Source organism: Melanerpes formicivorus, unplaced genomic scaffold (assembly GCF_026170545.1).
Source record: "Melanerpes formicivorus ecotype bairdi unplaced genomic scaffold, bMelFor1.0.p_v2 SCAF_15, whole genome shotgun sequence".
In the NCBI taxonomy this organism is placed as follows: domain Eukaryota; kingdom Metazoa; phylum Chordata; class Aves; order Piciformes; family Picidae; genus Melanerpes; species Melanerpes formicivorus.
Window position 1 is genome coordinate 10361653 of NW_027142367.1, and position 14984 is coordinate 10376636.

At 44.6% G+C, this 14984-nt stretch overlaps 1 protein-coding gene across 8 annotated transcripts in view; it reads left to right on the forward strand.

The window, feature by feature from the left end:
- Positions 1-13459, forward strand: part of MTCL1 (microtubule crosslinking factor 1) — a 124526-nt gene extending 111067 nt beyond the window's left edge. For 5 of the 8 annotated variants that reach the window (XM_068147592.1, XM_068147595.1, XM_068147597.1 and 2 more), the window contains 3 exons: positions 1356-1387; positions 3234-4794; positions 12550-13459. In XM_068147592.1, coding sequence (XP_068003693.1) covers positions 1356-1387; positions 3234-4794; positions 12550-12759 — 1803 coding nt within the window. In that variant the 3' untranslated portion in view covers positions 12760-13459. Of the gene's footprint in view, positions 1-1355; positions 1388-3233; positions 4795-8555; positions 8614-12549 lie in introns of all 8 variants that reach the window. The other 3 variants (XM_068147599.1, XM_068147596.1, XM_068147598.1) reach the window with 1 other exon arrangement.
- Positions 13460-14984: the final 1525 nt, after the last annotated feature.

Consider the following 14984-nt stretch of genomic DNA (forward strand, 5'->3'; position numbering starts at 1 on the left):
CACCTCCAATGAAGGGCAACAAAACTGCCAAAGGGTCTAGAATCCAATCTTCAACCTGATGCTCCATTCAGTTAGATCAGATTTTCTTTGCAGTAACTCCACTGAAGCCACCAGAGTGAAAGCAAGGGGTATCAATTTACTCCAGGTTTTAACTCTGACTCTGGATAAATACCAGAAAGGTATTTGCTGAGTTCAGAGGTGCTCCTTTTGAATAGTCACAACTGGAAATCCACTTCTGTGTTAGTCGTGTCCTTGAGTTCTTGAGGCCAAATAAAATTTATAGCTACTGATACTCTTTATTTTCCTGATTAGATTTTGCATTCCCCATAATTTATTAGAAGTAGAAGCAAACAATTGAAAAAAATAACTGTAGAGCAATTGCTTCAGAAGTATCTATTAAGAAAAACAACTCATTATGGGAATTGTCAGAGGCAAATAATCACTATAACAATATCTTAATGCTGTTAGCAAGCTGTAGGTACTGTCCTCATGAAACAAGTAATGATCTACATGCAGATTTAATATAGCTAGGTTAATGAGCTTCAGCTGGGGCATTTGTTGGTTCCTAGAGAACACATACTGCAGTCTTATGTCAAAGGACCTTCTTACTCTATACAACTGCTTGAAAGGAGGTTGTAATCAGGTGAGGACTGTTTTCTTCTCCCAAGGAACAAGTGATAGGTCAAGAGGAAATAGCCTCAAGTTGTACCAGGAGAGATTTAGGTTGGACACTGGAAGCAATTTCTTTCCTGAAAGGTTGTCAGAACCTGCAACAGGCTGTCCAGGGAAGTGGTGGAGTCCCCATCCCTGGAGGGATTTAGAAGGTGTGTAGATATGGTGCTGAGGGACATGGTTTAGTGGGAGACTTGGTAGGGCTGGGTTAATGGTTGGATTCAGTGACCTTAAGTGTCTTTTCCAACCAAAACAATTCCTTGATTTTATGATTCTATTTCTTATTTCAGCACAGCCAGGTCTCTGGCATAAAGCAGATTAGCTCCACAGAACAGATTTACTGACAGCTATGGGATCCAAACCAAGATACAGAACACAGGAAATCACATGGAAAAACTCCTTCTGCAGCTTCCAGTTGTGATTGCACAGGACTCTGAAAGCTCAGAGCTGTTGTAGATTTGACATGGGGGCTTTCCCTGTGAAGTAGTTGTCCTGGTGGGATTTTCTATTCTGCTGCCTGTTACAAAGGAATTCAAGATTCCTTCAGAGGGAGAATCTGCCCCTTTTTAGAGATAAACACACTAATCAGCAGCTAATGAGAAATGAATGGCAAAATGACTACCAGATAATGCCACCAACATGCTCAGAGATAACTTATCCTGTTTGTTTCTCTTTTTCTTCAGGAGGAAGACACACACAAAGGAAATCTTCAAAGGTGAGTAAAACTTACAGGGAAAGTTCCAGAGATCTCTGGAGCCTAAGCCACAGACCCACAGCATAGCCCTGGTTCCTCCTAAGGTGCCTATGAACCAGACTAATGGATTTAGCAAGGGATTATTTTGTCTCAGTATGCTTCTGTTCTGCTCCAATGGACTTGGGCCACATTCAGCTGTGGTGCACAAAGATGAATCCTTACGCAAGTTTGTGAAGCTGCAGTTTACACTGAAGGTTGTGCCTACTTTACCAAGTAGCCCAGACCTGTAGACACCAATATGTGGAGGAAAACAGCTGGTGCTGAGGACCTGGCATAGAATCATAGAATCATTTGGGTTGGAAAGGACTTTAAGATCATCAAATCCAGCTGTTAACCCCACACTGCCAGGTCCACCACTAAACAGGCTCCCCACTGAATTTGTGGAGTCTCCTTCTCTGGAGACTTGCAAGACCTGTCTGGATGTGTTCCTGTGTGACCTGCACTAGATTCTATGCTCCTGCTCTGGCAGGGGGGTTGGACTCAAAGATCTCCAGAGGTCTCTTCCAACCCCTAACATCCTGTGATCCTGTAAACCATGTCACTAAACATTACATCTAAATATGCCCCTGCATGTCAGGATATTTTACTTTGGATTAGTTCTGGTATGACCCCATGGGTTGAATACCCACCTAAGCCTTAACTGCATAAATTGTGCTTTTGGAGAGCATCTTCCAGCTTGCTTCTGTCCCAAATGAACTCAGCCCATGCTCTTTAAGATTGTCCCTTGATGCAAACCAGAGCATTTGAATAGGAGCTTCACTTCAAAACCGCATTCATAATGTCACTCAAACTCCCTAACACAGATGCACCCTAACTGCAGCTCATGGTCTTGATTGAAAACTCACCATGTGATTCTCCTGTATCCTCCAGATCACTCATACATAAAACCCACTGCCTGATGAATCCCCACCCACCCCGAGTTACCTTATTGAATCTACCTTGATAATTAAAGAATTTTTTGGGAAGGAAAAGACCTTAAAGATCATCGAGTCCAACTGTTAACCCAGCACTGACAATTCCACCACTAAACTATGTCCCTCAGCACCACATCTGTATGGCTTTTAAATACCTCCAAGGATGGGGACTCCACCACTGTCCTGAGCAGCCTGTTCCAGGCTTTGACAACTCTTTCAAGGATGAAATTGTTCCTAATATCCAATTTAAGACTCCTCTGGTGCAACTTGAGCCTATTTTCTCTTGTACTATCTCTTAGAAGGAGAGGCCAACACCCACCTTTCTACAGCCTCCTTTCTCAGGTAGTTGTAGACTGATAAGGTCTCCCCTGATAACTAAATACAGGCATGTTTGTGTAGTCTCATTCAGAAAGCTTCTTTTTTTGTTTGATTTGTACTTAAAATGAAGCAGCAGGACAACTCAGTTGGATGCCCATAGTTTCTACCAAGAATCCTGCTTTGCTTGTCAGTCACTTTCTGTGAATGATATACTTCTGAAATGCATCCTACTACTCCATATTTCAGGCATTTTCCAAGCAGTAATCCAGTTGAGAGCAGTAAATTAAAAGCCATCAATAAATCATTTGATGCTTTTAATGGCACATCAGGAATGCTTGCATTGCACAGCTGCTTTAAAGGTTAGTCCCAAGAAGGGTTGGACCAGATGATCCTTGAGGTCCCTCCAAACCTGGCATTCTATGATTCTGTAGCAAAAGGGAACTCTAACCAAAGGTAGGACTGAAGTGGTTTTATATATAAGCAGGTAGTGAAAGTTGGGTTTCCTGAGTGATTTTGCTGCTGAAAATAAGAGTTTCTGAGCCCTTGTGGTGACGAATTTGTGTTCCCCTCTCCAGGGCGATGTCTGTCTCTTCCATGTCGGAATTTCAGCGCCTGATGGATATTTCTCCATTTCTACCAGAAAAAAGCTTGCCTTTGTCCAGCAGCAAAGATGACATAACCCCTCCCTTGTCTCCTGATGATCTGAAATACATTGAGGAGTTCAACAAAAACTGGGATTACAGTAACACTAGGAACCATGGTGGGGCCACTGAGAAGCCTGCAGAAGGCTGGGCAGAAAGGACAGAAATGGGGAAAGCCGGCAGCGATCCTCCTGCAGATCCCTTTCAGGCCTCATCATGGTATCTCACTACCAGTGGCACCATGACAACTAACACCATGACCAGCCCGGAGCACTGCCAGAAGCAGCCAACAAGGAGTCACAGTGTAACTGACAAAATGGGAGTTCGGGTCTTCCACAGCCCCCCGGTCGTGCGTAGGTTTGATAACTCAGTGATAGCTGGCAGTGAAGGGAAGAACCAGGCCGAGACAGATTTCCTGTTCTCTGTGACCAAAGCTATGGGGAATGTCACTGAGACAAAAGGTGCTTCCTCAGATATGTTTGGGAGATGGTCGTGTGACCTGGCCAAACATCACAAGGATTTTCTGGAGGGTGGTCTTCATCCCATCGAGCGTCCTCTTTGCACTACTGTGGGTTTCGCCTCCCCCTTGCACAGCTTGGAGATGTCCAAAAACATGAGTGATGACATGAAGGAGGTAGCTTTCTCTGTCCGTAACGCCATCCGCTCCAACTCGAGCTCAGCAGAGCCGCAGTTCAAGGACACCGCCTGTCAAACCAACGGGATGAGGACGACAGGGACGCAGACCACCCAGACTATCAGCGTTGGCCTGCAGACTGAAACCCTGCGCAGCATCACCAGCAGTCCACACAAGTGTCTGACACCAAAGGGGGGGTCCACGCCTGTCTCGTCACCCTCCAGAAGCCTAAGAAGCAGGCAAGTGACTCCCGTCATCGAAAAGGTCCAGGCTAAGTTTGAACGCACATGCTGCTCCCCCAAATACGGCTCTCCAAAGCTGCAGAGAAAAGCCCTTCCCAAATCAGACCAGCCCAACAACCGGACTTTGCCTGGCACACCTCAGAAAGGATTCAGTGAGTCTGCTTGGGCTAGGTCAACCACTACAAGGGAGAGCCCTGTCCACACCACCATCAACGATGGCCTCTCCAGTTTGTTCAACATCATCGACCATAGCCCCATCTTTCACGACACCTTCCAAAAATGCCCCAGGTCTAGCAGCCGGTCCAGGTCAGCAGAACCCAGACCAGAACTGAGCTCATTGCAGGAGCCATGTCCAAACACCCGTGGCAGGTCACCCAGTCCTCTCCGGTTGGGGACAGAGGCACAAAAGGAAGATGGGACTGAGGTGACGAGTATCAGGCAGGACTTATCCGCTCCTCCAGGGTATACGCTCACAGAAAATGCTGCCAGGATCTTGAATAAGAAACTTTTGGAGCATGCCTTAAAGGAAGAGAGAAGGCTACCTTCACACAGCCCACCAAATCTTAGCAATGACAACAGCACAGGAGAAACTGTCAAAGTAGATCCAGGGTCCATAGAGGTAACGAGTTTGTTTGTTCTTCCTCCCATGGCTAACTGCACCCTTCTTTGAACAAATGCATTCTGAGGTCTCTTGCAGCCCTACTGAGTATTTCCAATGGCTATCCTAGTCCTGTCATGGTACTACCAGCAAGTTCCAGTCATGAAAGGACTGGATTAGTCACTGAAGAACTCATTAAAGGATTGAGTGTCTTATCCTGACAGCTTATCAGGTTTGAAAGCATCAGAAGAGCTTTATCCTTCACAGGATAAAGATGCCTTTATAGGATAAAAATGGTTGTCCCCTGAATGTCTGGGATGAGGGCTTTCTGTCACAAAACACACCACATGTTGCACATGCACTAGGGACTTCAGGGTTGAGTAAATTTCTTTTCTGTGGTGGATGGAAAGGTAGACATGGGTGTGAACAAGTTTATGTGAAAAGTAGTCTCTACAATACTCTGAAGTAACACTTCAGGGTCTCCAGGATGACTTTTCTAGATGTATCTGGTTAAGTTTGGCTTGGGTCTGTGAATGTGATTACATAGAGTGATGATTGGTACTGACTGTTGCTGCCTCACAAAAATAAGAATAAGGAAAAAAATGTAGTCAACTGGGGTATGTCCCTGGGGTTCAAGATCTCATTATTGATATGTTGCTGTCAGCAGTGATCATCTGTCTCAGCAAGTATTTGGTACAGTAGTGCACTAGAGCACTCAACAAACAAGATGGTGTGATGATGGACAGAAGCTTTCAATTACCATTGCCTAAGCTTCCTGTTTCTGCTGAACCTTTGTGCACATGAGAGAGTTGCCCTGAGGAGGCCTGGAGAAGCTGAATTATGGCCAGCAATATTATTATGAATTATGCCTAGCTGAATTATGCCCAGTGGTGCTGGTCAGTGCTGTTCCCCATGGCAGGGGTAGGAGCACATCATCCTCCCCTTTAACATCCTGATGTTTTGGTGGGCCCAGGCCACAGGGCAGCAGCTCCTCCTTGCCTCAAGATATCCCACCTTGGCCTCACTGGGCTGACTTTTACCACTTCTGCCTCAGATATCCTCAAGGGATGATTCAACCCCCATTTTCTAACTCAACTTTTTTGCATGAAGAAACTGTGGGGACCCAAGAGCTGAGACTTTTGGTCTGCAGTTTGCATTGCTCTAGGGGGTGGTTCTCAACGGACAATCAGTTCCTGTTTTGTAGGTGCTGCTCAGAGGACATGATTTTTTTTACCTCAAAGGATGCAAAGCTGAGGATGTTTTTGCTCTGTGCAGTCTGAACAGATATAAGTAGAGAAGTTTGTGCATGTGAAAAAAAAAAAACCAAAGCATGTGGTCATTTTAAATAACAGAGGATGAAAATGGGCTTTGTGCACAAAGCTCAGAGTGGGTGAAAGTGGGAAGCAGCCTCATTTATTTGACTTTTTCTAGCTATCCTTGTATTCTATCCTTAGGTTGAAATACTGGGGATGCCCTATCAGTCCTTATCAGAAAGTGTCTTGTACTCTCACAGGTTTCCACTCAGCTTTGCCTTCTGGGCATCCCTGGAAACTCTTGATTTCCTCCTGCAGCTTTTAAATGCCTCAGCAGATTTCAAGTAGCAGCAAAGGGATGTCATCTCACATCACTGGATGGCATCCCTCATCACCACAAATTGCTGTTGACAAAATCAACTAGTGTTGGGCCCTGAGTTTGATGCATAGAGAGATTTGGGTCAATGCTGTTTAGCAAAAACTCATTGACCACCATCCTGGCAGGAACATTGCTCCTCTTTGTGAGAGCTTGTGAAATTTTTGAGTTCTGAGCCTTAGAGCTATGATTCATTTTTTCCTTGCAGCTTTTACTCAGTTGTTATGACTGTTGTGGTCATTATGATCTTTGGGTGGTCCAGTCATGTGCATTGAAAAAGAAGGTTGTGGCTGTTCACACAATGAGCTTAGCTTTTCCTAGGTGAGGTGATGCTCTACAATATGTGCTTCATGGAGCATGGGTTGGATGCTGAAAACAAAACCACAAATAAGCTGAGACTCTGTAGGTGCCTTGGGTTATTTGTGTCTTACACTGGGCACACAGCACACTTGGTACGAAGCCAGACGCAGCAGTTCAGTGATGACGATCTTGGAGGAAATAGGTTGTGCTTGGAGCTGCCCCTGCCACCCTCCTGCAGTTCCCTGTTCTGTTTCCTCTCCACCTGTTGCTTTCTGGCCAGGACAAAGTGACCTTCTTACCATCAAAATCCTTCTTGCTCCTACACTCATGGCACAGTGGATTAATGACTTGTAGACTTGCATGAAATACCTCTTGGTGGCTTTCGTCTCACTGGAGATTTTGGGTGGTTCAGTTACATAGTTTCTTTCATGTTCCTGCTGCAGATATTAAGTCTAGTTCATATATTATATATATACATATTTACATATGTATGTATGGGGGGTGTGAGTGTATTTGCATACAGAGGGCTAATAACTTTGTGATTTCTAACTTGCCCAGAGCTGCTTACAAGCAAATTCAAGTGTAGCCTGCTAAGTGCTAATTCATTGAGCCCCTATCTTACTTGCTTATCATGGGATTTATAACTATTCCTATTAAAAATGCAGATTAGCAGTACCTAGCTAACAACATAAGAGCTGCATGAACATTTCTCTTCTATGACTAGCAAGAGAGTAAATCATAGAGGTTGCACAGCAGACCTGTGCTGGTGGTGGTCAGGCTCATTTCTGGAGACAGCAGCGCGAATAGACTATCCCAAACAGACCCATGGAGGAGAGGGCAGCTGGTGCTGTACAGTTCAGCATCTTAGAGGGAATGTTAACAAGAAGGGATGGGGCTGTAAGAATTAAAGGGCTTTTATAGAATCATAAAATCACAGAATTATTTGGGATGGAAAGGTTCTTTAAAGGTCACCTAGTCCATTACCCTCTGCACTGAGCAGGGACATCCCCAGCTAGATCAAGTTGCTCAGAACCCAGTCCCACCTGGCCTGGGTATCTACTACCTCTCTGGGCAACCTGCTCAAGTGTTTTATTACCCTCATTGTAAAAAAATTTCTTCCTTCTATCTAGTCTAAATCTTCCTGTAACCTCAAACTCTTGTTCTGTCACAACAGGCTCTGCTAAAAAGACTGTCCCATCTTTTCCCCCTTTAAGTACTGAAAGGCCACCATAAGGTCTCCCTGCAGCTTTCTCTTCTCCAGACTTTAGTCTGAATCTCCCATTTGGCATCAGTGCTAAATGGGAACATGGAAGAAGGGTGAGGCAAAGGGCTTTCATGAAACCTGAGCAACATGAGCAAGAGCAGCACAAAATACTGGTCACCTTTTCACTTGTCAATGATTTCCAAAGCAGAAATTATCCCTTGCAATCAAACAAAGAAGGGGGGGGGGGTGGGGGGGGGTGGGAATGCAGCTTTATTCCTCTTTCACAGTAACAAGGTTTATCCCTAGCTCTACTCAAGGTAGGCAAAGGATGAGAGCTCATTTCTCTCCTGAATAGAAATGTTTGGTTTGTTTAATGCTATGTCCACTGCTGAGACTGTGCTAGGATTGTAAAAGGTTGGTTTGTTTCCTTCCTTCCTTTCTATATCGTTTCCTGCTGGTGGCTTATCTTTTCTTTCTGACTATTAGTTTCCCCATGCTAGCAGCGGTAACATGATCTGAATGGGTAATAAACTCTGGAGACTCCTTCCTGAGACACGAAAATCTTCACTTAAAAAAAAATAATAATTGATTAAACCATTTTTTTTCCAACCTACTTGCTTTCTTTTTCTTTTCTGTCTGTTCTGTCCAGAACCAAACTGTCTTATTAACTACCCCCTGGGGACTCTAACCCTGCCTGCCTCACTGCTGTAAGTCCTTTCTACCTTCTTTCCAGAGCTTTCCGAAAGCAATCGTGTTTGAACATGCGGGTTAACAAAGGGATCTAAATGTCCACAGATCCAGAGGTATCAATGCACACTCAGCAGCCCTGTGGGGTCCTTTCTATGTGACATTCAGGAAGCCCTCAGGATAGGAGCCCATCTGCCATCTCCTGCAGCAGCACAGGCAATGGAGAGGTCACACTTCAGTCAAACTTGGTGCTGGTGGGATATTTTGTTGAACTTTACCAAACTGGGAAATTTTAAGCCCAGTGTAAAAGTAAAATCAAAAACCCTGGGGAGGGATTCAGACCTCTAGTAAATACAGTGGTCTGGAACAAATACATGGCATTACACAGGGCTTCAAGCTGCCCACAGGGGTACATTCCTTCTGGCCTTGGAGAGGGCTGGGAAGAAGGTCCATCACCAGCCCATATCTGATGACCACTTTTGCTCATGAGGCTGTTCCCAGCCCAGTTTTGATCATGGATGGAGGGAAGAAGCTATGCAGATGTGAGCTGTGATCATCCACTCCACCTCAGAGACAGAAAACTGATTGATTTATTTTTTAACAGCCACGATGGCTGACAGCCTGGCTTAGGAAATAGCCTGAAATTGAAGCTGAAATAATTTTCCCCATTTTCAATGTCTGGGCTTAGAAGTGCTGCCTCTCCACCCATACTTCCAAGTAGCCCCCAAACTAAATTATCCAGAGGATATTCTTTCAAAGACATGTCTGTCTGTGACAGCTACCTGTGGTAAGCAAGGAGGGAATTTAAGAAATCATCCCAGTCAGTTTCCTCATCATGACTGAATTTCCTTAGCACACATCCAGCAAACCACATTGCAGGTCATAGAATCATAGAATCCTTAAGGTTGGAAGAGACCACTAAGATCATCAAATCTAACCATCAACCCAACACTTACCATGACCACTAAACCATGTCCATGTCATAGACAGCACATTATAAGATACTCTACCAGGCACTTGTTGGCCCTGGAGCAGCATCCCTCACCAGCACAGCCATGTGTTTTGCTGGCCATGTGTCCAGCCCAGATAAGATGAGCTTAACCCTGCCGTGCAGTAAAAGCTGACCAACATCTGTGGGCATGCTGGAGAGAGGCTTTTGAACTGGGAGGCAGCAGTGGAAATAAATTTAGTTATCACCATGCTGCCTCTCATTTACTGCTATAAAGCTCAGATAAAGCAGCCAGAAGCAAGCAGGGCTATGGAGATATCATTTTAAGCTGCTGTTTGGAAAGAGGCTAAGACAAAAAAGCCCCACAAATCTCATCTCAGAGCCTCTAATTCACTGTGCTGCTCTGCCCGTGAGCACTGCTGGTCACATGGATTTGCATTACCAAATCTGAGCCTAGTGGCCGCTTTCACAGACCATATGTTGCCTCAGGCAGGAGGTGAAGTAAGGACACAGAGTCAGTCTTCATTAGCACCACTTTATACTTCAGCCTTACTGTTTTTTTAAAGAGGGTTGTTGCTGTGAAGTTTCTGGTGCAGAAATTGGGCTGGGGCTGAAGATGCAGAAAGGCAGCAGTGCTGGCCCAGGCTCCACAGCCTCTCTGAGCATAGAATCACAGAATCAGAGGAGACTCAGAGAATGGAAGGGGTTGGAAGAGACCTCTGGAGTTCATCTAGTCCAACCTTCTTGTGAGAATCAGACAGTGGTAGAGGTTGGAAGGGGCTTCTGGAGATCATCTAGTTCAACCCCTTTGCAAGAATCAGAGAATGCAGGAGTTGGAAGGGACCTCTGGAGATCATCCAGTCCATCCCCCTTGCTAACACAGGTGCTTCTAGACCAAGTTGAACAATAACACATCCAGGTGGGTTTTGGAAGTCTTCAGAGAAGGAGACTCCACAACCAGCTTCTGTGATGGCTTGTTGATTCCAAAGGCATCAATATTCACCCATCACAGGGGCTTCTGTAAGTCTGACAATGAACTCTTTCCAAAACACACACCTCCACAAGCTCCATTTCTCCTACCTCAGCTCTGTGTCGTCCAAATTGTCATGTAACATTCATGGTTGGTCCTCCCACTGCCACAGAGAAGTGGCACATCACCTTGTTTGTTCACTGCCAATCACATCATGTTACCCACTCCAATATCCTCCATCCCTAGTCACATTCCTCCTTCTCTGTGTGAAATGGTGTGCTGAATCCTTTCCTTCCTATGGTGTCCTGAATCCTTTCCTTCCTATGGTGTCATCCTGCTGCTGCCTTGGTTTGTCTGCCTTTCTGTGCCAGAGCTTTTTCTTTGTGTTGTGTCACTTCTGGTCTCTCTCTTCATTAATCACCACTTTGCATTATGATTTTGAGACCACTTTCTACTCTCTTCCCCTCTCCAGCGTGCACATTCCTCTAGGCTGACAAACTCCTTTGACTTTCTTTTCTAAATTCCAAAGCCTGCAGTGAAATTCAGAAGTTTGCCTTTGGTACTACAAGACCAACTTGCTCCTTCAATCACTCATCTCAATGTAAGGAGTGTTTGGAGCAAGATGGAAAAGCCCAGCTTGGCTATGGGCAAAGTCTATCAATATTAGAAGCAATTTCCAGCACGGTGCCAGGGTGAGAAATCACAACTGCAGGTTGTTTCTAATTGCAAGGTCAGGGTAAGCAAGACTGAACAGCAGGATGTTAGTGGAGGAATAAAAGTTGAATTTTTTTCCCCATCTCTGTACATGTCATCTTTAATGTACAGTACCACTGAATCCTGTAACTCAGGCTTCAGCAGCTGGCAGTGAGGAGTGATGGTCCAGAAGATGAAATCTTAGGTCAGCCTCATCTTCTATCCAGCTGGAGATCACAACTAGTCTTGTAGTCATTACTCTGCTGCTGACATTTTTCTCCTCTATGTCGGTTTGGACTCTGAAGGTGACAGAATGAGTCAGTGGTTGACTTTCACCCCGCTTGCAAATGCCAAACCTGGCCTTTTTCCTTCTATTTTTTTTTCCACTTACTGTGATGAATAGTGGATTTTCCTGAACTGTCATGCAAATGTGCTTCATAGCTCTTTGGTTTTGAGCACAAGGCAGCTGAAACTTTATCAGCTGTTCCTGCACATCCCAGATCTTTTACTTTTGTTCCCTCCTTACCTGTACCATAAATCATGGATATACATGCAGATACCTGGAGTCCACACACAGCCATGTTCTTGCTGTCTTGTTCTTGCTGTCAAAACTGAGTTGATCTAAGCATTACTCCTGGTTTAGATACTGGCCTTTGCAGCACCAGCAATCATGCTGTTCTCATCAGCAGGTCTGGTGCTACTTGGAGTTGATTTAAGATACAGTCAAGATTTTATTTCAGGGTTGTGAACCTTGAAGGATCAAATTGGACTTTAAATACAGCTGGTAGGATGTATAAAAATACCCCTCAGCAGTATTCATTCATCACCAGCACGTCCACCTGGCTACCTTTTCTGTTGCTTTTGTCCCATGACATGACATATCATAGAATCACAGAATAGTTTGGGTTGGAAGGGACTTTTAAAGGTCTTCTAGTCCAACCCTTCTGCAGTCAACAGGGACATCTTCAACTAGATTAGGTTGCTCGTAGCCCCATTCAACCTGACCTGGAATGGTTCCAGGGATGGTGCACCCACCACCTCTCTGGACCAGTGTTTCATCATCCTCAGTGTCAAAAATTTCTTCCTAATCTCTAGTCTAAAGATCCCTCTTTTAGATTAAACCCATCAGCCCTTGTCCTGTCACAACAAGCCGTGATCAAGAGGTTGTCTCTGCCTTTCTTAAAGGCCCCTTTAAGTACTGGAAGGCCACCATAATGTCTTGCCAAAGCCTCCTCTTCTCCAGGCTTAGCTTTAGCTTGAATTTGTTTCTTTTTAACTCTTTGTGCACCTAAACAGCTTATAATGCAAGTCACTAACCACTGTTTTGCTTTCTTGGCTGCCAAGGAACTACCTTGTTCTGCACTAGCCCCATCCCTCCAACCCTGCTTCTCCCGGCCAGAGAGACCAGCGAACCGTCGCCCACCGTCGCGATGGGCTTCACATTCCCCTACTGCCTCACAGTCGCAGTCCACCGGAGACCTGACTTCCTTGGAGGAGAGTGGAAGCAAGGAGCCATGGGCAGAGACCGCCAGCCAGGGAGGCGAGCCAGCCTAAATCCACAGAGGAACAGCAGGGCTACGACTCGCCTCGGCCAGGTCACCTGCCAGCTGTGTCTGCCACCCAGGAGAGAGGTCCGCTCAGAGAGGTCCAAGAATGTTCTCAGATACAGCTGCTGAATGTCCAACCTGGGAAACAAGAGGTGTTTCTAGAATGAAACAGTTAATGTGCCTGTAATAACTTGATTTTTTTTTTTTTCATAGCTGAGAAAACTATTTTTGTCTCCATCTTTTCTACATACAGTATATTAACAAAGTAAAAAAAATAAATAAAAATAAAAAAGGTAAAGAAAACTGAAAAACATGGGGGGGAAAAAAAAGGTACAAAGGATCTAAATGAAGTTTTAAGGGAATTTGGATACGTGCTCGCGCTCTCTCCAAATGCTGACTGCCTTTTGGTTATATTTGCACTGTTACATTTTGAGTTTGGGGGTTGGTTTTGTTTTGTTGTTGGATTTTTTTTTTAGGGGGGGAGGTTCCCTTTTTTATTATTATTATTTCATGTAAAACTAGGGTCTTAAGTTAATTTTTCTCTGGTTTAATGTCAGTGTTATGAGTTTTTTAAAAGCAAGGTTCTTCAAGAGGCTTCAACTGTCTGAAGCGAGACCTTTTCGAGTAGTGAAGAAAGCCATTTAAGCTAGTTCACTAGACCGGTATGGATTGAGATGGAAGGGAATACAGGTAAAACAAAAGAAAAAGAGTGTAAAAATATATTAAAAATGAAGAAAAGGGGGGAGGGGGGAAAGAGAGAGAGGTGAAAGAATGCCTCAGAAAGTCTTACGGAGTTAGCTGTAAAATACACCTACGATACTTGACTTGCATGCCTCTGGGTCCTCGCACTTTAGTGCATGTACATAACTACTACTGTACCATCACATCAATGTGAGTCAACCTGTTCCACTGTAATATTGTTGTGAATTTACCTGTACTGTACTTTTATTGTTGGTATTCTTGCATTGACTATTAAAAAAAAAAAAAAGAAAAAGACAAGAAAAAAAATACAACAAGAACAAAAGGAGTTTTTAAATCATTATCAATTCAACTAGCTACGTACAGCATTCACCGAGACCTCCCTTCCTGTTGGGAAACCCCTGGAGATCTGTGGGTGTGCTGCATTGTAACTGGTCTTGTTGCAGAGTCTGTTGGAGACCACGTGAAGTGGAAATAAAAAACCCCAGACAAACCCCACCTCAGTATTCACAAGCTGCTTGAGTGCTTTGTGATGGTAGGTTTACGATGGTGCTTCCTAGGTTCATGGAATCATAGAATCGGAGGACTGTTGACGTTGGAAGAGACGTCTGAGATGTCATAGGTTGAGTTTATTCAAAACTATCCTGCCTCCTGCCAGCTTCAAAATGAAACAAAGTATTGTGGGGCTTAAGACCAGATTGTAACATGGGAGGCTTCCTGTTCCAGTTGCTGATTTTGAGTTCCAGGTTTTGGGGTGTTGGCTCATGCAGAATCATAGAATCAATAAGGTTGGAAAAGACCTCAAAGATCATCAAGTCCAACCTGTCACCTAAGACCTCATGACTACTAAACCATGGCACCAAGTGCCACGTCTGCTAGCCTAGAGCTCACAATCCCACCACTACTGCTAAGCTCCTACTGCTAAACCACATCCCTAAGCACCACATCCACATGTCTTTTAAATCCCTCCCAGCAATGGTGACTCCTCTCTGAGCAGCCTGTTCCAATGATTGATAACCCCTTCTGTGAAGAATTTTTTCTGAGTATCCGGCCTGAACCTCCCTTGGCACAACTTGAGGCTATTTCCTCTCATCCTCTCACTTGTTGCATGTGAGAAGAGACCACCTCCCACCCTTAATTCATTCATCTTCAGTTCATTTAACTAGGGGAGGGGCAAGCCCCCAAACTCCCCCTTTATTCATAAAAGAAGAAGAGATATTTAAAAGGGTCAAGAGATGTGCTGCTGAGGGATGGGGTCTAGCACCAGACTGTTTGGACTCCATGATCTCAAAGGTCTTTCCCAACCAAAACTACTCCATAATTCTAAGAATGCTTCTTTACGTGACAAAAATCATGACAAAACCAAATACTATGCTGACTCCTGTGAGCCCTGGATGAGGCCATGGGAAGGTTTCTAAATTCCCTCACAGAACTCTGTGAAGCATTTAGTCACGCAGAAAATGGAACTCATCCTCTCATTTCCTCTGAGGCCGTACTTGTTTATTGCTTTCAGTCCTTTATGGGAGTGGAAAC